We start from the raw sequence: 24,193 nt of genomic DNA, 5'->3' as shown, positions 1-24,193 counted from the left end.
ACAGACTGCTGAGGTAAGAGCAGCGTGAGAGCAGAAAGATCTGGAGGGGGAGACGGGCGGACACCTGAGCGCCAGTGTGCCTTCAGTGAGTCTTAGAGTCTTAATGAATTACAGGGGACTTCCCCCCGGCGGTCCGGTGGTTAGGACTCAGCGCTCCCGCTGCAGGGGGCGCGGGTTGGCTCCCTGGTCGGGGAACTAAGATCGCACATGCCACGCAGCGCGACCAAAAAAAAAAAAAAAAAAAAAAAATAGAGTCCAGTCATTGCAGTAAATTGAACAGAGAAAGATGCAATTACTTCAGACGAGGGAGCCCAAAATGGGGTGCAGAGATGCTCAAGGATGGAAGCCCTTCAGTGAGCCTGTGGAGGGCAGAGCCCTGTCTCCGTAGCCTCAGGGCCTAGCCTTCACATCACTCAGTAGGTGAACATTAAATGCTTTTTTGAATTAATGAAAGAACTGATTCTCATACTTAGGCTGCCCAAGAAGATAGGAAGCAGAAGAGAGAAATTAGGGGAATGAGTCCAGTTTCGTGCCTGTTGGTTATAATACCTCGATTTTGTTACTTTCGCAGACTGACTTGTTATATACTACCTTGTAGTATAATACACGTTCATGTAATGCCAGTTTTCGTATCAGTAAAATGGCGGACAGATCCTGTCCTGAAGGCACGTGTGTGGGAGACTGGTTTTTGTTGGACGCACGAAGGAAAAAAAATTGATGTCCCGTGAATAAGTAAATGTTAGTAATTCTAAATCAAACTAATGATCCCTCTTCCCCAGTATCCTGTCTCTGACATAGATACCAATGTTATATTCGGAAATTAGCATGGGAGTTCTTTTCCTTGATGCCCCTTGAAATTAGATATGCCGTAAGAATTTCTTAATTATCCTTCACTAGTCTATCATCCATTAGTTTCTCAAATTCAAGGTTCCTATGGGTTAAAGCAGTAAAGCAAATACAAGCATTTCATTCCCCTCTCCATATACATAGGTGTGCGGGAGGGGATCTATGCAGATGTTAGCTTATTTATTCAAACTCAGTACTTTTAGCTATATGAGGAAGGCATTAGTTGCTTTAGTAGATGTAGAGAAGTATAGCATCTTATCCTTACTCTCTAGGTGCTTAAAGTTTAGCTAATTAATTCACATATATTGAACTCATACTGTGGGCCATACTTTGCTATGTAGTGGGTTGTAGGAATGAAAAAGATAGGCTTATTGGACTTCCCTCGTGGTCCAGTGGTTAAGAATCTGCGCTCCCCATGCAGGGGGCCCGGGTTCGATCACTGGTCAGGGAACTAGATCCTGCATGCTGCAACTAAGAGCCTGTATGCCGCAACTAAAAGATCCCACATGCTGCAACTAAAGACCCAGCGCAGCCAAATAAATAAATATTAGGGTAGGATTGTTACTCTGAAGGAGCAGAGAGTCTTCAAGAGGAAACAGACATGTGAATCAAGAATTGCAGTGCTTTGAGGTATAGGGTAAAGGTAAACACCAAAGCTGTAGAAACCTAGCTTAGGGGAGGGGGATCAGAAGGCTTTCTCTCTGTAGGGAGAAGTTTGAGAAATATTTTGTAGTACAAGATGAATTTTGTCAGGTGAAGGGAAGATAGGGTGGGTGAACATGTGCAGGAATATTTTGGCAAGAGAAGGAAAGACAATTTAACATGGGTTTTGGAACTCTTTAGCTCTGGATTTAATCTGGCTCCACTGTGTTTTAGCTGCATATGGCCTTGGACAAGTCCTCTAATCTTTCTGAGCCTCTGGTTCCTTATCTGTAAAAGGATAATGTCATCCTTGAAGACCTCTTGTGAAGGTTAAAGCAGTGTGTTAAGGGATGCATTGAGTGCTTCACATATTTTTGATATATCGTTTAGGAAGAGAATATTGGCAGCATTTTTGGAAAATGGGTTGGGGGTGGAAGAATGAGAAAAAAATACATGGAGACCAGTAAGGGGCTGTTGTGATAATTTGGGTGAGAGGTAATAAAGATGTAAACGAGGGCATGGGCAGTGAAGGTGAGGGGAAAAAGCAGGTGAATGGGAGACTATGTAGTGAGAATCAGCGGGACTTGGCAATTAACTGGATGGAGATGAGAGAGTACTGGAAAAGGGGAGCCACCTATGATTCCAAACTTTAGAGCTGCGGATAAAGGGTTTTGAACATTACTAGGCACAAGGAAGGTAAGAGTTGGAGCAGATTTTGGAGGGGCATAGGGACAATAAAGGTGAGTTCAGTTTGGTTTGTCTATAGTAGATCAGAATTAAAAAAAACTCCAGGTGGGAATAGTAGCCATATAGAGACAGAACCACTGATACCAGTAGATTGACAACTGAGAGCTGGCATAAGAGAGAGAAAAATTCAAAAGCAGACCCATGACTCCCAGTAATAAACACATTTTACTCCATACAAATAAATGTACTCATATAAGAAATCTGTTTCACAACCAGGTGTTTGACAACTCTTACTATATACAATGAACTTTAATATTTTCTATTTCATTTGCTGATTGTAACCCACTGTTGACTTCATGACCAACCAATGGATCAAGGCACAAAATATCAACATACTGGGACTAGAACAATGTTTTGCCATAGTGCATGTTCAATACAGTAAAGGTATTAAATGATGCCTTTCTCCCAATAATTTAAAAAAAGGCAAATTTATTCTTATTGACACAGCACTTTTTTAATAATTTACAAGTTTATCAGAAAAGTAATGTATGGTAAAGAAATTATACTTTATGCCATATCTTGACTCCTCAACAAATAAGTTGAGGAAATTAGTGCCAAGTACTCATTTTGTTTTCCATTCTATCTGCCAATTTGTGACACCTTTATCGTTATATTTACATTGCCAAGTTTTTATAATATTTGTGCTCTGTTCTGTAACTGTAATGAGTCTACTGAGCATTTTCTGTGCCCGATTTCCAAACTTGAAATTCAAGTAAATAGTATTTACAGTATTGTGGTTATATATATAGTGTTCACTACAGAACCAAATTGTATCATTGAATGTGTAAGAAAAGGATATACAATTCAATGTCACTAGACGTGTGTGGCTAGGAGGGGAATATTTCAAGTGTTAATATCAAATACTTTCTTTTTTCTTATGCTTTATAATTGCTCGAAATTATGGCATTCTTAATTTTCCTATCTGGTGTATAAATTTATAATTTAGCTCTCTGTTCAAGTTTCCGATTGCCTTTGTTTTTCCTTTTTGGCAAAATAAGAATATGCCTTATCAATAGATTCTTTTTCATTTTGTTTGTTAAAATAAATCCACTTTCTTCTTGAAAGCACTCTAGTCCACTGCTCCCTCTGGTCTGGTTGACTTTGAGTCTGTGCTATAGCCATTGCCCTGGGGTTCCTCTTTCTCTGCTTTTAAGTTAGGGCTGTTTTTTGAATCCAGTATCTTCTCTCTTAGACCTCTTCCTTCCTTCTTCTTTTTCTTTATTTTCTTTCTTTATTTTTGGCTGCGTTGGATCTTCGTTGCTGTGTGCAGGCTTTATCTAGTTGTGGTGAGCGGGGGCTACTCTTTGTTGGGGTGCGTGGGCTTCTCATTGTGGGGGCTTCTCTTGTTTCAGAGCACGGGCTCTAGGCGCGTGGGCTTCAGTAGTTGTGGCTCGCGAGCTTTAGAGCACAGGCTCAGTAGTTGTGCGCATGAGCTTAGTTGCTCTGCGGCATGTGGGATTTTCCCGGACCAGGGCTCGAACCTGTGTCCCCTGCATTGGCAGGCAGATTCTTAACCACTGAGCCACCAGGGAAGCCCCTTTTGTTGTTGTTGTTATCTTATTAGATTGTATTCTCAAGTAACTTTTGGGGAGAAAATATCTATGAGGGTAAACTCTTTAATACTTTATACATTAGGAAATGTTTTTACCTGATTGAGAGTTTGAATTTCAAGTTTAAAATTATTTTTACTTGTTCTGCTCAGCATCCATGACCTCCATTCAATCTGAAGACTGGTATCTTTACCTATTATGTCTTTGATTACTTCTTTTCCTTTCTGCAATTCCTGTTAATCAAATAGTAAAAATCCTAGATTGATCTTCTATGTCTCTTAATATTTTTTCTTATTTTCCCCACGTCTTTGTCTTTTTCCCCTACTTGAGGCTTTCTCCTGAATTGTTTTAATTTTGGTAATGTTAATTTTAATTTCCAGGTATTTTTTAATTCTCCGATTGCTTTCTTTCCAAAGCAGCCTGTTGTTGTTTTATAGATGCATCTATCTTCTTGAACTTGTCTGAGAAAACTAATTAGAATTTTTAAAAATCCATGTTCTCTGAATTATAATGATCTCACTTTCCTGCTGGATCACTCCACCCACCTCCTCTTTTATTTTCATTTATTTATTTATTTATTTTTATTGGAGTATAGTTGCTTTACACTGCTGTGTCAGTTTCTGCTGTACAGCAAAGTGAATCAGCCATGCTTATACATATATCCTCTTTTTTGGATTTCCTTCCCATTTAGGTCACCACAGAGCACTGAGTAAAGTTCCCTGTGCTATATAGTAGGTTCTCCTTAGTTATCTGTTGCATACATAGTAGTGTATATATGTCAACCCCAATCTCCCAATTCCTCCCACCCCCTCCCCCTTTCCCCCTTGGTATCCATATGTTTGTTCTCTACATCTGTGTCTCTGTTTCTGCTTTGCAGATAAGTTCATCTGTACCATTTTTATAGATTCCACATATATGCATTAATTTGTTTTTCTCTTTTTGCCTTACTTTGTATGATAGTCTCTAGGTCCATCCACGTCTCTGCAAATGGCACAATTTCGTTCCTTTTTACGGTTGAGTAATATTCCATTGTATATATGTACCACATTTTCTTTATCCATTCCTCTGTTGATGGACATTTAGGTTGCTTCCATGTCCTGGCTCTTGTAAATAGTGCTACAATGAACATTGGGGTGCATGTGTCTTTTTGAATTATGGTTTTCTCTGGGTATATGCTCAGGAGTGGGACTGCTGGATCATATAGTAGTTCTATTTTTAGTTTTTTAAGGTACTGTTCTCCATAGTGGCTGTATCAATTCCCCTTTTAAAAAATCCTTCTAATTTGTGTTTTGGCTTTCTAAAATGTTTGATGAACCATTACTGTCTGTACATATTTATGAAGGAAGGTGTGATAGCTAATGGGGATTTCCTTTGCTTTTTTAGTCACTTTGGAATTCCATGGGAAGAATGGATTCTGTCTGACCTACACCCATGTTCCCCAAGTGTTGTGATCTGCTACTCTTTTGTCTGTAAATACTGTCTCATCCACTCTGTCTTGCAGAAAGTAGTCAAATCTCTATCCTCTTGTTATCAGGGCTATCATGGCTTTCTTTTTTGTGTGCTTTTTTACTGTCATATAAGTGAGATTTGAGGAAGAAAGAAAGATAAGTGTGTATACATAGTCTCACACTGAATTTTAACTGATGTTTATTACTGCTTATTCAGCTTCTGATTTACTGTGTTCTGCTTTAAACAGAACAAGATAGACATTTAACTTTCCCAGAAAGTACTTGGGTGCCAAAAGCCTCAGATCTGCCCAACGTCTGGGTTTCACAGTTCCATTTGCTTTGCCCACTTTAGGCCTGATAATAGCTATATAACTGCTCAGAAAGGTAGAGTTAACTTCCTTCATTAGCACTGGTTTGGTGTGCTCTATTTACTTAACTTCTGTGTCCCTTTTTATTAGGAATAACTTGACTTTCTGTGCCTGTGTCTTTCTGGCACTCGTATTTATGTCACTTAAAAAAATATTTATTTATTTATTTTTGGCTGCGTTGGGTCTTCGTTGCTGCATGCGGGCTTTCTCTAGTTGTGGCGAGCTGGGGCTACTCTTTGTTGTGGTGCGTCAGCTTCTCATTGTGGTGGCTTCTCTTATTGCGGAGCACAGGCTCTAGGCACACGGGCTTCAGTAGTTGTGGCACATGGGCTCAGTTGTTGTGGCTCGCGGGCTCTAGAGCGTAGGCTCAGTAGTTGTGGTGCACAGGCTTAGTTGCTCTGTGGCATGTGGGATCTTCCCGGACCAGGGCTCGAACCCGTGTCCCCTGCATTGGCAGGTGGATTCTTAACCACTGCACCACCAGGAAAGCCCTATAAGTCACTTCTGCAGTAACTTTTCCTTCTTAGCTCGGAGAACGGGGAAGAACAGAAAAGGAAGAAAATAAAAAGAGCTAACTTCTGAGACTGGGGAAGTTCTGAGATTATTAAAATTTCTAATGTGAGCAAAGCTCAGCCCGTTTCTTCTGCCTCATGAATGATTAACCTGAGTACAAAGGGAGTACTTTCCCTGGCGGTCCAGTGGTTAAGACTCCGTGCTTCCACTGCAGGGGTCACGGGTCCAATCCCTAGGCGGGGAACTAAGATCACGCACACCAGCACGACCAAAAAATTAATTAATTAATTAATTAAACTGAGAACAAAGGGATGCTTTCCCCCAGGTGCACCTTCTTTACAACATGGCACTTGCTCTTAGAGGGCCTTTGCCTCTCCAGGATCCCCCTACCTTCCGTCTTTGTGAACATTTTAACATTCATTTGAACAGAAGAGCTTATAGCAGATGGGATGGAGGTGGGTAGAGCTAAGAGAACTGTATGGCATGTTGTCCGCCACGGGGAGTTTACAGACTGACCAGGATGCTACATTTAGGGCACACCAAACAATTAATAATCAAATTATGACAACACATAATTGTTAGGTTGTATAGTGACTCTAAACATAGTAAGGGTTCTCTAGGAGTCAGGAAAAGTTAGGCCTTGAGTTGGGCTTAAATGGGTAGAATTTGGCAGGAGAGAAGCCTGACCATCCAGGGAGTAAAGAAGCTTGTGAGAGCTTCAGAGTTAAAACAAAGAAGAGACTCTCGGGGAAGTGGGTGACAGGATTGAAGTCTGCTAGAACGGGTAGATGGGGTTCAAGCTTGGAATTCCTGATGTAGACAGCAGGGCCTCACAGTGACTTTTTTTTTTTTTTTTGCTGTACGCGGGCCTCTTGCTGCTGTGGCCTCTCCCTTTGCGGAGCACAGGCTCTGGACGCGCAGGCTCAGCGGCCATGGCTCACGGGCCCAGCCGCTCCGCGGCATGTGGGATCTTCCCGGACCGGGGCACGAACCCGTGTCCCCTGCATCGGCAGGCGGACTCTCAACCACTGCGCCACCAGGGAAGCCCCTCACAGTGACTTTTTAATGAATTGTCACACTGCCAGAGTAAGTGTGCCAGAGAAGTGTAAAGGGATCAGAGAAGTAAGTGTTGGGTCCAGAAGTTCAAGTCAGGCTTCAGGATGCGTATTATTTGACCTATTATATACTAGTCTGATGTTTTTGTTTGTTTTTGGATAAAGAGGTTGGAGAAGGCTGAGAGAAAAGGGAGAAAGCATTAAAACTGTTAAGGGGAGCCACTACTTTTTAAAAGTATAACCTTGGAAATTATAACCGCCATCATTTCCCATTTAGGTGTTTACCCATAGTCAATATCAAAAGTCCAAAAGAATCTCCATCTTTCTGAGCATGCAAGATGAAATTGAGACAGAAGAGATCATCAAGGACATTTTCCAACAAGGCAAAACCTGCTTTATCCCACGGTACCAGTTCCAGAGCAATCACATGGATATGGTGAAATTAGCATCGCCTGAGGAAATCTCTTCACTTCCCAAAACATCCTGGAATATTCATCAGCCCAGTGAGGTCGAGGTTCGGGAGGAGGCCTTGTCCACAGGTGAGTGTTATGGTATTAGAATCCGCACCTTAGGATGCTCTCAGGCTGTGATGGGTTGTTAGACCTCTGATCCGCTTGTTACGGTTGGGTCTATGGGGGTCACTTTTCCTACAGGGATGAATTTGTATTTCACTTATATTCCAAGACACCGACCTAACCTAGTTCAGGGTGCGATGCCCTCTGTAAACTGTGAAGTGTCAACTGTAATAGTAAGGTATTAAGGTATTGTTGCCTTTTCAGACTCCTGCCCTGACCTTGTGGGTTGGATTATACATTTTCCCTGAATAATATTGCATTTCCCATGGTTTCAGTTATGGTCTGTATGGTAATGAGTACCTTATTATTAATGCTATAAGCATTTATATCTCCAGCTCGGACCTGTCAACTACTTGGGTATCATGTGGTCATCTCCAACACAACATGTTCCAAACTGAATCATATTGCCTCATGCCTACTATCCTGTGGTTCTCTTAGTGTATAGTACCATCACCACCCAATTCGCCATGCCAGAAATCTCAAGATCATCCTTGACTCTTCTCTTTCCCTCATGTTCCATGTGTGCCCATTGCTGAGCCCTGGTGATTTTACTTACTGAGTTATTTATTGAACCTGTCCACTCCTCTCTAATCCCACTGCTACCACTGCAGTCTAAGCCACCATCTTCCCTTGCTTGGGTTATTATAACAGCCTCCTAACTCTTCTTCCTCTCCTCCCTCTCAATCTATTATCTATGTAGTAATTGAAACAAGATTTCTGAAATGCAAAGCTGACCATTTCTCTCCCCTGTTTAAAGTCTTTCAGTGACTTTCTGCTGCCCTTAGTTTGAATCAAACATTCCTTAACAAGGCTTTTCCTGATTTGGCCTTGCTATTCTTTCCATTTTTACATCTTTCTACTCCCTCACTTTATAGTCTGAGTTTCAGCCACTCTGAATCTCTCCCAGTTTCCCAACCCCATTTTTAAAAAATTGAAATATAGTTGATTGACAATATTGTGTTAACTTCAAGTGTATAGCAAAATGATTCAGTCATATATATATGTATATTTTCCATTATAGGTTATTATAAGATATTAAATATAGTTCCCTGTGCTGTACAGTAAATCCTCGTTGCTTATCTATTTTATACATTGTAATTTGTGTCTGTTAATCCCATACTCCTAATTTATCCGCCTTGGTAACCGTAAGTTTGTTTTCTATGTCTGAGTCTGTTTCTGTTTTGTATATAGATTCATTTGTATTATTTTTTTAGATTCCACATACAAGTGACATCGTATAATATTTGATATTATATCCATCCATGTTGCCACAAATAGCAATGTTTCATTCTTTTTTATGGCCAAGTAGTATTCCATTGTGTGTGTGTGTGTGTGTACACACACGTACACCACATCTTCTTAAACCAGTCACGTGTCGATGGGCCCTTGGGTTGTTTCTATGTCTTGGCTATTGCACTTAGCTTCTGTGAACGCTGGAGTGTGTGTATCTTTTCAAATTAGGCCGACCCCATTTTGCTTTTTCTACTGCTGGACCTTTATACATGCTATTCCCTGGCCAACAGCCACTTGGGAGATTTAATCATTATCAAGCAGTCGAAGAGCTGGAAGCAAAACAAGCTAAGGTACTATTTTGTACTACAATGCCTCAAACCTGTCGTAGAGGTATGTATTTTTGATTAAGACTTAAACAGTTGCAAAGAAATCCCAGTGAAGCTTTATGCAATCTTCTCTCAATTTCTGTTCCTTTTCATTTTTACAACATAACCTGTAAAATCAGTATGACAGCGTGGGAAGGGACAGAGTCAAGGTCTCATGGTAGTAGGGGGATTATTTACTTTGCTACTTTTTCTCCTATATTATAGAGTCCTGTGCTTTGCTAGATGTTTAGACACCAAAAGTACACTCAGATCTACCTCCTAGACCAGATGAATGCCAACATTATAAAAATTTTAAGACAATGAAACATAAGGGAATGTAGTGTATCTTGGGAGGTAGCCCAGGCTTATAGATAAGGAAAGATAGGAATTGTAGGCTCTGGCATTGCTCACACTTCATCAGCTACTTCTCCAGACTCACGGGCTTATGGGTGGAGCCCAGGGCACTTTCCTAATTCTGGTTGACCATATTAACATCTCCTTCCATGCTTGCATCACTCTGTGATGTCCTGGCTAATTGAAATGCTACTTGGTATCCTCCAGTAACCAGTTTCTCCAGAGGCAGCCCATTGTCTTTGTAGAACAACTCTGCTCCTTGTAGAATATATTCCTTTGGTTGAGCTAAAATGTGTCACCCTGAACCTTCATGCATTAGTTCTATTTCTGTTTAAGTACGATAGCGGGGAAGAGTAAGGAAGAAGCATGATCTTTCCTCTTAATTTAGCTGTACTTCCTGGTTAGGATAAACTCAGTTCAAACAAGTGAGGTAAATCATTTATATATAGGTTTTAGCACATCATTTGGCACATAGGAGCTATTCAGTAAATGGTAACTATTATTAATTTTAAACAAGGAAGGCAGGATTATTCATTATGCAGTCAACTCAATGCTACCTGAGTGTTTAACATTTTGATAATTTCCAACAAACATTTTCTGAACGTCTACTTTGTATCAGACACTGTATTAGCTCTGGGACGATAAGGTCCTGGACTTCAAGGCGCTCACACTCTAGCTGGGGAGACAGAAAACATATGTAAGTAGAATGACTATCCCAACCTGTTGTATATATCAAATATAAGTCAAATGAAAAGAATATTAAGAATATAGAAGTTCAGGGCTTGGCCCTGAATAGAAAAAAGTTCACTCACAAAACTGCTTGTTCATTTTTTTTCTCCTCCATACCATTTATTCATACTGTATTTGTGGGATGGGTTGCTTTTTCTCCCCATGTGTTTTTCTTTGCAGATGCTTGCAATTGGCATTGCAAAGGGTTAGGGAATTATACCTGTAGTTTCTTGCAATTGCAGCCTGGGAGCTAATGCTCTTTGCTGTTGTTTATAGAATGTTCGATTTGCAGTCTCTGCTGTTTGTTATCTCCCAGCATCACATTCTGCACCGTGGATTTTTGCTCACATCAGCAGTTTAGAATGTGGCATCTTCAGTGCTACAGCATAAATCTAGCTTCATCGTGTTTGTGACAAGCTGACTAGAGCTCAGATTGTTCCCAGTATAGCTTATGTAGCCTGCTTATCTTTCTGGTTCACTCACGTTATGGCAGGTTAGAAAAAAGTGAGCTCTGGTGTCCTCAGTTGCAAATATAAGTTCGTAAGCAAAAATTTCACATGGGCTATTTTTGTATTATGTATACAGCAAAATAACAGAAGTGTAAAAGAAGTGGAGGGGCTGCCTCTTTACTGCATTTGTTCTCTAAGTGAGGGCTGCCTGGGCAATTAGATTAGCCAGCAATCCTTCCACTGAAAGGCCATAATCTAATTCAACGTGGCTTAAGCAAAAATAGGATTGTATTGGCCCAGAGACTGAAAAATCCACAGAAGGGCTAGCTTTAGACATGGCCAGATCAGAGTCATTAGGATCTACTCTATCTCTGCCTTTCTATATTGGCTTCATTTCTTGGTGCCACAGGTGGCCGTGGTAGTTCCAGGTTCCACAGCATCCTTACTGCTAGCAGTCCCAGCAGAAAAGAGCAAGTCTGTTTTCTAATGGTCCCAGTAAAGTCCTGGTCTTAACTCTTATTGACCCGAATTGGGTCAAGTGGCCATCCTGAAATCAATCACTGTGGCCAAGGACATGGACGAGGCTGAGTGACCTAGGCCTGGGTCTTACTTGTCCATCCCTGAGCCACGCACTGTAACCAGGGAGAAGGGATGTGTTGACTGACTGGACACGGTCCTGTGCCCACCTGTGCGGCCCTACCCAAACCACTGAGCTGAGAGTGGGCTGGGAGTGATTCACCACAGGAAAACGAAGTACGGTTTCCAGAACAAGGGCAATGGATACCGGACAGTCCAAAATCAAATTCACCTATGCTGTCAATCATTTCTGAAATTCTATAGAATATAACAGACTCTTTGCAGTCATAACTTTGTCAGAGCTGATTTTTTATTTTTGATCTTTCTGGAAGCTCTTTAGGAATTCATACCTATGTGTGGGTGCCTGACACATAACTGAAATAAATAAATGACCATAATGAAGACTTTCTAGTCCTCAACCAAAACATTTAAAAATGACTGAATGGGGCAGTGTCAAGGACAGAATCTTTGAACCTGACATGTGTAACATCCCTCTAGGTTGTTCATGATCCGTACTTTTGGGAGGGTTAGGATTGGTTTATTGAAGTCATTCCCATTAAATTGAGCTCCTTTCTTTCTTCAGTAGGGTTGCATGGCACCTGCAAGAATATAGTAAAGAGAGTGGGTATGAATTTCATCAAGGCATTTGGCAGAGTTGTGATATCCTTGAGGATAGGGTGGAAAAATTTGGGTTGGATCGTAATACTTTATTCAGAAGATATTTCGTGAGTGCTCGTCTGTGGGAGGCGTAATGGGGTATGCAGCAGGGAACAGGGTGGACCTGGTCCCTGCAGTTGTGGAGTTAACCAACCTGTTGTCCTCTGGAGGCAGGTTTGTGCCAGCATATCACAGGGCCCTCTCCTTTGTGCTGTCCTGTTCAGCTTTTTGTCGCCACTTAGATGTCCCACTGTCCCTGGATTTCAGCATGTCAGAATTCATTCTTATAGTTCTCTTTGTGTTTTTCACATTTCTGTTAGTAGCCAGTTTGTAAACATAGACTTAGTCTTGTCTCTTTTCTACCCATCCAGTTATCAAGTATTACCAGGTTTTTCTTTGTAATGTTTTTATCACCTGTCTTTCTCTAATTCCAGTTTTAGAGGATCCTTTGTCTACAGTTTTGATTCTTCATATCTGTTCCATTGGAATACACTTCCAGTTGGTTTTCTGGCCATATTGCCTTTCCTAAAGTACCTCTTTTTGTACAGGCCATCTACCCTGTTCAAGCCTTTCCCGGTACCCAGCATAGGTCTGTGTGCCTGAGCAGACTGAGGTCCCTGCTAGCTAACTGTTGCCAAGAGAAGGGATACTGGATAACATGTAAACATTCAGGCCACTGTCTGGGCCGCTCTTTTTACCTTGACTCCTTCTTCCGCCTGGTGCAGTTCCTCTGCTTCAGGCAAAGTAGTCTGCTGGAAGACAGTATTTCGTAGCAATCGAGAACCCAGACTTGGGAATCAGGTAAGCCTGGATGTGAGTTCTACTTTTGCTACTTTCTAACTATGTGACTTTGGGGAGGTTGTTGAACTCCTCTGAGTGTCAGTCTTGTCACCCGTGAGTGGATGAAGCTACCTCACAGGTCTGTTATGAAGCTTGAATGAAAAGTGCTTGGCATATAGTAGGTGCCCAGTAAAGGGGCTCTTGTTGCTGATGTGGATTCTGTTGTTTTTGCAGTGGTTGAGTTGTCATCTGACAACACACTATGTGCATTACTGTGAAATTTGGTTACACCTACTGTTTTTCAAGGCTAGAATGTCTTCGGTGTTTCTTCCAGGTGGTACCTTTTAGTCTAGCGCTTAATGTCATTGCCTTTTGAGTCAGACTGATCTGAATTTGAATCTAGGCTTTACCATTTGGGGAAATTACTCAACATCACAAAGTACACATTTTTCCCTATGAAATCAGGGATAGTTGCAGTGGCCACTCATTGTGCTGTTTAGAGGATAAAGTAAATGATGTAGGTGAAGTGCTCATGTAGTGAACTGGCTCATGTAGTGAGGGATCAAGAATGGCAGTTACTGTCAACAACAAGCTGTTCTCACCTTCTCTAACCCTTCCTTGACTGCCTCCAGTCCTCAAGTCCCTTTCTTCTCTAATTCTTACTCACCCAGCACTTAACATATATCCACCTGTTGTACAAATTCTCCTAGGGGGTATATTTCTTTTCTTTGCTGAGAGACTTTGTGGTATTGTGATTTATGATAAGAAATACATATTTGGTCTTCATCCCAGTTTCTGGCAGAACTCCTAAAATCTTTGGAATTTCCCAAGTAATAAGAGCCATAAAGGTGTCTTGATATTCATAGCACACCCCTTTCAACCAGACCTGAGTTTATGTTGATGTGGTAACTTTGGAAAGCAACCAGGGGAATCAACTTTTGATTAGAGGGTTGGTATTTTCAGTCTCCCCACCTCACTGACTTCTGGAGAGGGGAGAGGGGCTGGATGTTGAATCAGTCACCAGTGACCAATGATTTAATCAATCATGCCTTTGCAGTGAAGCCTCCATAAAAACCCAAAGGATGGGGTTTGGAGAGCTTCCTGGCTGGCAAGCCTGTGGAGCTGCTGGATGCTGTGCTCCCTTTCCCTGTACCTTGCCTTGTATATCTCCTCCTGAGCTGTATCCTTGTACAGTCAACTGGTAATCTAGTTAGTAAAATGTTTCTCTGAGTCCTGTGAGCTGCTCTAGCAAACTAATCAAGTTAATCCAACCCAAGGAGGGAACCTCCGGTGTATAGCCTGTAGGTCAGAAGTACAGGTAACAACCTGGACTTGCCATTGGCATCTGGCATGGGGGTTGCAGGTAGGGCAGGCAGTCTTGTGGGACTGAGCCCTTACCCTGTAGGATCTGACACTGTCCCCAGGTGGATTGTGTCAGAATTGAGTTGAATTGTAGGACACCCAGTTGGATGTCAGAGAATTGCTTGGTGGCCCAGGAGAAAAGCATTGGAGACTTGGATTCTTTATTTATTTTTTCAATTAATTAATTAATTTTTATTTATTTTTGGTTGCATTGGGTCTTCATTGCTGCACGCGGGTGCTCTCTAGTTGCAGCAAGTGGAGCACAGGGCTCTAGGCGCTCAGGCTTCAGCGGTTGTGGCTTATGGGCTCTAGAGCATAGGCTCAGTAGTTGTGGCTTGCGGGCTGTAGAGCACAGGCTCACTAGTTGTGGTGCATGGGCTTAGTTGCTCCACGGCATGTGGGATCCTCCTAGACTAGGGCTCGAACCCGTGTACCCTGCATTGGCAGGCGGATTCTTAATCACTGCGCCATCAGGGAAGCCCCGACTTGGACTCCTTAAGAGCAGAGCCCTTCTCCTAAATCACCTGTACTCTTGGTGCCAGCATCATGTTCTTTTTGTTTGTTTTCTTATTTTTTAAAAAATATTTTATTTATTTATTTATTTGGTTGCGCCAGGTCTCAGTTGCAGCCGGCGGGCTCTTTTGTTGTGGCTTCATGCAAACTCTTAGTTGCGGCATACATGTGGGATCTAGTTCCCTGACCAGGGATCAAACCCGGGCCTCCTGCATTGGGAGTGTAGAGTCTTAACCACTGCGCCACCAGGGAAGTCCCCCAGCATCATGTTGTTCACATCAGACTTTCAGTGAAAGTGTCTTGAGGTAAAGCCAACACTATTATGAATTCAAAGAATGCTTATATAAATTTATGGATGATCAATATTTTATAGTCATTAAAGGAAAGATGGATTTAAAAAATAATAAGCATCTACCTAGGGGCACTTTAAAAAGTATATCAGAAATAGTTGTTTTATAAGATGCTGTGACACTTTTATTTGGTATTTGGGAATAGAGGGTTCACGTTAGACCTGGGCTGGAATAACCTTGCAGTTGATCTTCTCCCAGCACTCGCTTTGGGGAAGCTGTAGAGTTAAGATCCAGGTGGAATGTTGTACCTGCCGTGTCTGCTGTGTGCCGTTGCACCTGGGTTGGGAGCTATGAGTTGGTGCATAGGCCTTGGGTCTCTGAGTCTTGACCCATGTAAAAACCTGGTAGGAACTCACAGGTCTCAAGGGGACCTGCACACACCTTGGCTCTTGATGCACCCCATGTGGGTGAGGGAGCAAAAGAAGCTGCATGCTGGGGTAGCTCCTGGGCCCAGGAGGAGGTGGAGATGCTGTTCTGTGTCCTTCTATAATGCCAAGTACGCACAGTCATACCTAGACTGAAGTCTGTTGCATCTCCTGAGTCAGAGTGCCTGGTGAAATGTGTAACAGCCTCTGGGTCCCTGCTGCGTTCCTAATCCAGTCTGTGGGCATTAACATACCACGTTCTTCTGCACACTCCACAGGCCTTCGCAGGAGTTTTGGGTGACCTCTCCCTCAGGACAGTTGAGAACGTTGCCTTCAGAGTTAGGCACTGGGGGAGGTGGAACAAACACTAATGGTCCTCGTTCCATCTTCCTTGTTTTCAGAGGGGATCATGGAAGCCCACGGAGGTCAAGTGACTTCCCCAAGTTCATACAGGCAGTTAATAACAATGCAGTGGTCACCCAGTTCTCCTGTTTTCCACTCCAGTGCCCTTTGAAGTGCCATTTCTTTTCTTAACACCTCATTCATTAATGTTGCTTTACCACCTGGACTTTCCTTCTCTCCTGACAGTATACTGCGCCAGAACAATTATTCACGGAACAGGTACTGTTGATAATTTTATGCATGGGAACATCGTCATATTTTCCCAAGGAAGAACTTGCTCTAAGTCACATGTATCTAAAAGTACACTGGTTGTGAAGTTAAGCTTTTTTTTCAGTCATTTTATATTCAAGTAAATGCACAGGAAGAACAGCCTAGGCTTTCACTTGTAACAGGGCCTTTCATATGAATGATAAGTGTACACATGGTAGGCTTCCTTGGAGCTGTTCCAGGATTGTCTATTTTATCTTTTGCAGCAGCAACTTCAGACTATATTCTCATTTCCGAGAGTGGTGGTTTACTTTTTGTTAACTCCCAGCCCATTAAGATGAAAAGATACTTCCTTAGGGATTATGGCCTGTTATTCTTGCCAAGATGCGTTAGCCTGCCAAATGTTCTGTTCAAACATAGTGATTCATTGAATGTACTGTGGAACACTTAAGTGTCATTAAAAGGGCTAACCTAGGTGACTTAAAACTCTCTACCTATAGAACTTCAGGTTTTTAAACTCCTTTTCCAATTCAGTTTTTATTTTATTACCTTTAATCAAGACATTAAAATGTCTATTAGGTTTATGTATGTTTCTGTATATGTTAAATTGAGAGAAGAGGCAGAATTTTAAAATTTATTTATTTATTTATTTGGTTGCGCTAGGTCTTAGTTGCGGCACATGGGCTCCTTAGGTGTGGCAGGCGGGCTCCTCAGTTGCAGCTCACAGGCTCCTTAGTTGCAGCTCGTGGGCTCCTTAGTTGTGGCTCGCAGGCTCCTTAGTTGTAGCATGTGAACTCTCAGTTGCAGCATGCATGTGGGATCTAGTTCCCTGACCAGGGATCGAACCCGGGCCCCCTGCTTTGAGAGCACGGAGTCTTATCCACTGTGCCACCAAGGAAGTCCCGAGGCAGAATTTTTAAGAGGAGTTTGAATTAGAAAAAAATTAGGTGTTTTTAGTTTCGTCTTCTGATCCTCAAACCTCAAGTGGGAGTGGTGAAAACTGGTTTGTAAATAAATACCACCACGGGTGTCCGTGCCCCACTCCTGCTCTCTTCATCGGCAAGTCCTCTCTCCTTTTCTCTCACTCTGTCCTCAAGGGTTAATGGAACAGTTTTGGGGCTGTTGATGTCCTTTTTTTTTTTTAATATAAATTTATTTATTTATTTTTGGCTGTGTTGGGTCTTCATTGCAGCACACAGGCTTTCTCTAGTTGCGGTGAGCGGGTGAAAACAAAGTTTTCAAGTGGTGGAGTGATACAATCCAGGTGAGTTTTAAGGTCACTTTGGCAGGAACATGAGACAGAGAAGTCAAGTGTTTGGACAGGGGTGGCCAGTTAGGAGGTCACCACAATAACCTAAGATAGAGAATTCAGCCCTGACATTTGCCAAGTGGACAAAGGCAGAACTTCATTTCACTTTACTGGCCCAGCTTCCTTGAAATCATCTCTTGTCCTCATTTTTCAATGGAGAAAATTCCCTAAGTCACTTCCCCGGAAAGAAGAACAGGTTATAATTCATCATAAAGAAACATCCCAGTCTTGTGGACTTTCAAAATGCTTTTTTATTTTTTTTGATGTGGACCATTTTTAAAGTCTTTATTGAATTTGTTACACTATTGCTTCTGTTTTATGTTTTGGTTTTTTTGGCCACGAGGCATGTGGGATCTTAGCTCCCCAGCCAGGGATCAAACCCACAGCCCCTGCACTGGAAGGCGAAGTCTTAACCACTGGACCGCCAGGGAAGTCCCCTCAGAATGCTTTAATGAAGAATTTTAAAGGGCTGTTTTCACTGCTGAAGGCATTTGAGGAAATAGATCCTCTGGGCTCCTGCCCATAAAACGGAGAAGATGGAAGCTATCCCTAACCTGTGGTTAGACATTCTCTACGACATCAACAGCCCCATGCTTCCCTGGTGGCGCAGTGGTTAAGAATCTGCCTGCCAATGCAGGGGACACAGGTTCGATCCCTGGTCCGGGAAGATCCCACATGCTGCAGAGCAACTAAGCCCGTGCACCACAACCACTGGAGCCTGCCCGCTTTAAGGCCCGTGTGCCACAACTACTGAGCCTGTGTGCTGCCACTACTGAAGCCTGCACGCCTAGAGCCCGTGCTCCGCAACAAGAGAATCCACTGCAATGAGAAGCCCGCACGCTGCAACGAAGAGTAGACCCTGCTCGTTGCAACTAGAGAAAGCCCGCGCGGAGCAACGAAGACCCAACGCAGCCAAAAAAAAAAAAAATTCTATAAGCCTAATGATTGTATGTTGAATGAATGGTTGATAGTAGCTGCAAAGAAATGCGAACATAATCTACCAATGTTTATTTTTTTTATTCTCATCATCTATAAAATCAGGTATGTATTAACTAATTATCCACAAATAAGCAAGCAGAACAAGCCAATATTACTATTGGATGAAGTGGGCAGGGAGCTATGAGATGGAAATTGAACAGAAACAAAAAATGTCTTCCTAACTGCCCATCTCATTACTTTGGTTTAAACAAATACACATAATAATATAAGTGTTCTTTGGGTGTAGTGGTGCTGGAAGCCAGAATCACTTGTAAGAAGTCGTGGGATGAATTAGTTTATCCGATTGTCTAGACCAGTTGTTTTCACACTTCAAGCCTGACTCATTGGGCCTTTTAAATTCAGTTTAGTAGCATTAAAAAACAAACAAACAAGAAAGACATAGAAAAAAACCTTTTATTTAAGTAAAGATTTGCATGTGTGTCTGTGTGTATCTGTGTATGTGTACATGCATGTGTATATGTCTGTGTCTATGTGTATATAAAATGGGTCACGGTGTTTTTCTTACTGTAGGTTCCAGAAAGTTTGAAAGCCACTGGTTTATGCATCTACTTCTCAAAAGGGCGTGTATCTTTTAGTTGGCCCCTGGTGGAATATCAGTGGACTCACTGAGCAATAGGACAAACAGTACCTTTTTTTCAAGTGTTAATTTTACTTAAACATTTTGGTGAAAACAAATGCAAGTTTTGTTAATTTCTCTAACTTTTAACATGTTTTATATGCTTCAACACTATGTTTCTTAGCACTGAAGACTTCTTAACTATTGTGTTTAATTGTGGATTTTGTTAATGGATATAAACCAACCTTGTTTTTCCATGTAAAGCTCTATGTCTCGAATTCTACCTTATTATCAATTTTGCTACCTCTTTGTGTTTGAATATGCCTTAGACTTTCTCCTGAATCTTTGGTGCCATTGTCTGTGGGCATGCCTCTTGTAAATAGCATACAATTGGATTTTTGTTTTTACACCCAACTGGGAGTCTTCTTGTATCAGAAGGATTCAGACTGTCCTCTTTTTGGTGATAACTGGTGTGTTTGGCGTTCCCTTCTGTTACTTGTTATCTTGGTTTCTGTTTTTGGAAAAAGAATTTTTTTTGCCATTTGTTTTTCCTTTGTATCCTTTTTTCTCTTTAGTACTTCATAGTCAGGTATCCATTTCTATTACTGGTTACATTAACATGTTTTTGAACCTCAAATTCTCATTAGCATTATCAATATAATATTGATTGACGTTTTTACTCCTGTAAAAGATAAGAAAGTGAATGTGCTTTTTTGTCCTAGATTTTTTTTTTTTTTTTTTTGCGGTACGCGGGCCTCTCACTGTTGTGGCCTCTCCCGTTGCGGAGCACAGGCTCCGGACGCGCAGGCTCAGCGGCCATGGCTCATGGGCCCAGCCGCTCCGCGGCATGTGGGATCTTCCCGGACCGGGGCATGAACCTGTGTCCCCTGCATCGGCAGGTGGACTCTCAACCACTGCGCCACCAGGGAAGCCCTTTGTCCTAGATTTTAATAAACATAAACTGAGATTTAAAATCAATAATAATAATTTTAAAATGTGTATCTATTCTTTAAGGAATTTTTTGACATTTGATTATTTTCTTACTATATTTATAAGGAACAGTCATTTAAAGTCAACTCTAAATTTTCCTAGGTTCATGGTTCATTGCTTCTGCTTTTTAAATCATGTCTTCCTCATTCTTGACATGTATTTTTATTAATTTCTTGGTCAGATGGAGTATTCCTTTAAGTAATTTTTTTCAGTATGATCTGTGGGTGGCATATTTTTGGAATGCTTTTATTTATTTTATTTTTATTTATTTATTTTTTTTGCGGTACGCGGGCCTCTCACTGTTGTGGCCTCTCCCATTGCGGAGCACAGGCTCCGGACGCACAGGCTCAGCGGCCATGGCTCACAGGCCTAGCCGCTCCGCGGCATGTGGGATCTTCCCGGACTGGGGCACGAACCCGTGTCCCCTGCATCAGTAAGCGGACTCTCAACCACTGTGCCACCAGGGAAGCCCTGGAATGCTTTTATTTTTGAGCCTGTGTTTGTATATGCAGTGAATTCTTGAATGGAGTAAGAATTCTTGGGTCACACTTTTTTTTTCACTCAAAATTCTAGACCAGGGGTTGGCAAACATTTTTTGTCAGGTGCCAGATAGTAAATATGTAGGCCGTGGGATCTCTGTAACAGCAATTCAGCTGTGCTGTTGTAATATAAAATAGACAATATTTATATAGGGTATGGCAATGTTTCAGTAATACTTTATTTACAAAAACAGACAGCAGGCCAGATTTGGCCCTGGGGCTGTAATTTCTTGACCTGTTCCAGACAATTGATCCATTTTCTTGTGGTATTTAGCGCTGTAGATGAGAAGTCTTGTGTCATATCCATTTTTTCCTTAGTAAGAAACTTGCTTTTTTGTTGCTTGGGTTCTTTTAGGAATTTTTATTATCTTTGAAATTTACAAATTTCATACTCATTAATTTTATGAATTCATTGATACTTAGTGGAATTCCCTGGTGGTCCAGTAGTTAGGACTCAGTGCTTTGATATTTATATTACCAAATAAACCAGCAACACTCCCCATTCTTTCATTTTTCATGAAAAGATCTATATTTTGAAAAACATACCTAGAAATATCTCTCTCCAAAGCCTTCAGAATACAAGTTATATTTCACTTTGAATCTAAGAAGATTATCTTCTGTGAAGAAAGTGTCTGCTCTATTCAGAAACCCAATAAAGAACTCCTTCAATGATGACTCATTTTCACATCATAAAATTATAACTGGCAGAAAATTTATTATAACATATTGAAATGGGAGAGAAAAAGTTAATATGAAGTACAAACTATTACATATTTTGTCTTCCTCTCTAATCTCTTTTATTCAATTGAATTGAATACAGTTTCAGTGGAAATTCCTATTTAAGTTTAGAGTGCTTAAAAACAAGCTAGATACTTCGTTCTGCATGCAGCGCCTTGCTTATTGCTTTTACGTCTCCTGGCACTGCGCTACAAATCACAAAGCATTTAGGGAACATTCAGACCTCACTGAAATCATAAATCAAAAATTCCAGAGCGCCCCGTACTGACCTTGGATAACTGATTACTGGGGCAGCTCGGAACACACACACACACTCTCTCTCTCTGTCTCTCCTCTCCTCCCCTCTTCTCTGTCCCACATACACTTGTACCAAAGCTTCAACATGTCTTCTCCTATGTTCTTACTAAATTGTAGGTCTGTGTGTTAACTGGAGATACGTCTCCAAGTTGAAGAGTTTGAAGACTTCTATGGATTTAAAATTTTGCCTCTTTAGTGCTGGTTCTTAATCTTCTTATTTAGAAACATAATTTTTAGATTGGACAAGTTACAAGTTCCATAGTTGTGACAGAAGCTTTCATTAGAAAAAGTTCTTAGAACTGTCATTAGGTATGCCCCTCTCCCCACACTTGTTCTAGTTGCTCACTGGTAACTAGGTGTCTTTAATAAATGTGGTTGGAAAACTTCTGTTGGTTTTTCTGACCATCTTACTTTTTCCTGCTCATTATACTTTTCACTAATCCACATTAAAAAAACTTAAGAAATATTTCTGAATTTGATGGTTATAACAAGCTTCAAGGGAAAAAGAGACTTAGCTGCAGTATAAATGTAAAAAATTAATAAACACAAGCCTCAGTTAAATAGTCAGGAGACCAGAAACGGGGAGCGCTCATGCCCTGGGGTGATAGCAGAGCCCAGTGGGAAGAATAGACTCCTTTCCTGGCAAGGACTCAGCCAATGAAAGGCATGGACTCTTTGTTTCCTATAGTTCCCCACTTTCAGCTTCCTTTTCCCCTTCCATAAAAGTGTTCTCTTTCCCTTGCCGTGGGGAGACTTGCATGTGGCTCACCATGGTTGCAGACCCCTAATTGCAATTCTCTGCAGATCCTGAATAAACCCGTCTTTGCTGGAGAAATATCTGGCAGTCTATTTATTTTGGGTCACCATAAGAAAAATATCTATCAAAATAATGAATGAAAATGATATTATATATTTGGCATATGTGACATATGGAAATGTACATAAAGAGGCACACAGGAAACCTGCGTCCCTTCACCATTTTTAAAAAAGTGGTTTTTTGCTATGCAATCTTATGTCTTTGGAAAGAGCATATTGATTTTACTCCATTGAGAATCTGGCTTTCTACGATCACCTCAACAGTTAACTGATGATGGGAATCAATCAAGAATTGTACTTCATTTGCATAGTTTGCTAACTTTTACGTTTCTATTGAGTTGGGAGAGTTAGTGAGGAGCGTGGTGATGATATACCTGCACTACCTTGAATAGAAATATTTAACATCGTCTTAAGCTGTTTCAGAGGAGAGGTGAATTAGACGGAGGCTGGGGAGTGGGGGAAACTGTGGGAAGTAAAATAAATAGTTAATGCACGTGGTTTTGCAGGTTTGCCTTTTTGATACTAAAGGAGTATTTTTTTTTTAAATAAATTTATTTATTTATTTTTTGGCTGCATTGGGTCTTTGTTGCTGCGCGCAGGCTTTCTCTAGTTGCGGCGAGCGGGGGCTACTCTTTGTTGTGGTGTGCGGGCTTCTTGTTGCCGTGGCTTCTCTTGTTGCGGAGCACGGGCTCTAGAGCGCAGGCTCCGTAGTTCTGGCACATGGGCTTAGTTGTTCTGTGGCATGTGGGATGTTCCCGGACCAGGACTCAAACCCGTGTCCCCTGCATTGGCAGGCGGATTCTTAACCATTGCGTCACCAGGGAAGTCCCAGGAGTATGTTTTTATTATTAGAAGTTCTTGCAGAAAAATGTTCTGGAGGTTGTATGTTTGCATTCACATCCCTGTGTATGCACACTCACTGAGTAGATCACATAGCCCCAGAGTGTTGCCACTGCATAGACCCTGCACACCTAGAGTGCAGTGCTTTATATGGCCTGTGTATCTGTTTTATCAAGCTGCTGTCTGTCACCCCACCACACTGTAGACATATCCACATCAGCTCCCCTTTTGTTTTTGGGTTCTGCCCAGATCCTAACTTCCAACAAGAGGTTTTTTCATTCTGCTGTATCCAGGACTCTTTCTCAGTGCTCTTTTTAAATGCCATTGGGTAACCTCTGGGAAGTGTAGATTCAGACTCTCTGTCAAGGTAAATGTTTGGACAGTATACCTTACAGGTAAGGCTAATATTTACATAAAGAGACAATCATGAGAGACAACGAAGGGAGAACTTAGAGGCTGAAAGGAAACTGTGGAACTCAAAGCAGTGGTCTTCTAGACCTATGATCAGGGCCTCCCTTGGACAAAAACACAAATCCTTTTATTCATGAGGTCTGCCTATATTCCTTCCACTGTATTTATCCTCAGGCATTAGCCTCTCAAAAGCCATCATAGCTGTCACACAGGCAAAAAGTTACCCCTGTTCCTTCTCTTCTTTTTAATTAAACTTCTAAAACTTCAGACTGCAGTGGTTTTTCCTTCTTCACTCCTCTGAAAGAAGTTTAGGTCTGTCCCATATTGGTACTTCTGATGGGCTCTGTTAGAGATTATGTGCCTGAATATTCAGGCCCAGATAGAGAAAGAAGGGAAAAGTTTAAATGTGCTAGTTTATTTTCCTTGATTAGAGATGTAATAAAGGGAGCAGGGAGCAAGTGTGTTGTAGGCAACTGCTGGAGAGAACTTTGCCAGTGTATGAAGTTTGTTTTAATTTCCAGTTACAAAATGAATAAGTCACAGGGATGTGATATACAGCATGGTGATTATAGTTAATAATACTGAACTGTATATTCGAAAATAGGTAGGAGA

General features: G+C 41.4%; 1 protein-coding gene across 2 annotated transcripts in view; it reads left to right on the top strand.

Annotated features, from left to right (window-relative positions):
* MTHFS (methenyltetrahydrofolate synthetase) overlaps nucleotides 1-24,193 on the top strand; it is a 55,127-nt gene that overhangs the window by 471 nt on the left and 30,463 nt on the right. For both annotated transcript variants that reach the window (XM_004278337.4, XM_033402984.2), the window contains exon 2: nucleotides 7,447-7,708. In XM_004278337.4, the coding sequence (XP_004278385.1) occupies nucleotides 7,447-7,708 (262 nt within the window). The remainder of the gene's footprint in view (nucleotides 1-7,446; nucleotides 7,709-24,193) is intronic.

This window comes from Orcinus orca, chromosome 2 (assembly GCF_937001465.1).
Source record: "Orcinus orca chromosome 2, mOrcOrc1.1, whole genome shotgun sequence".
Classification (NCBI taxonomy): Eukaryota; Metazoa; Chordata; class Mammalia; order Artiodactyla; family Delphinidae; genus Orcinus; species Orcinus orca.
Note: the sequence above shows the minus strand (reverse complement) of the source record. Positions and strands in the feature narration are given on the sequence as shown.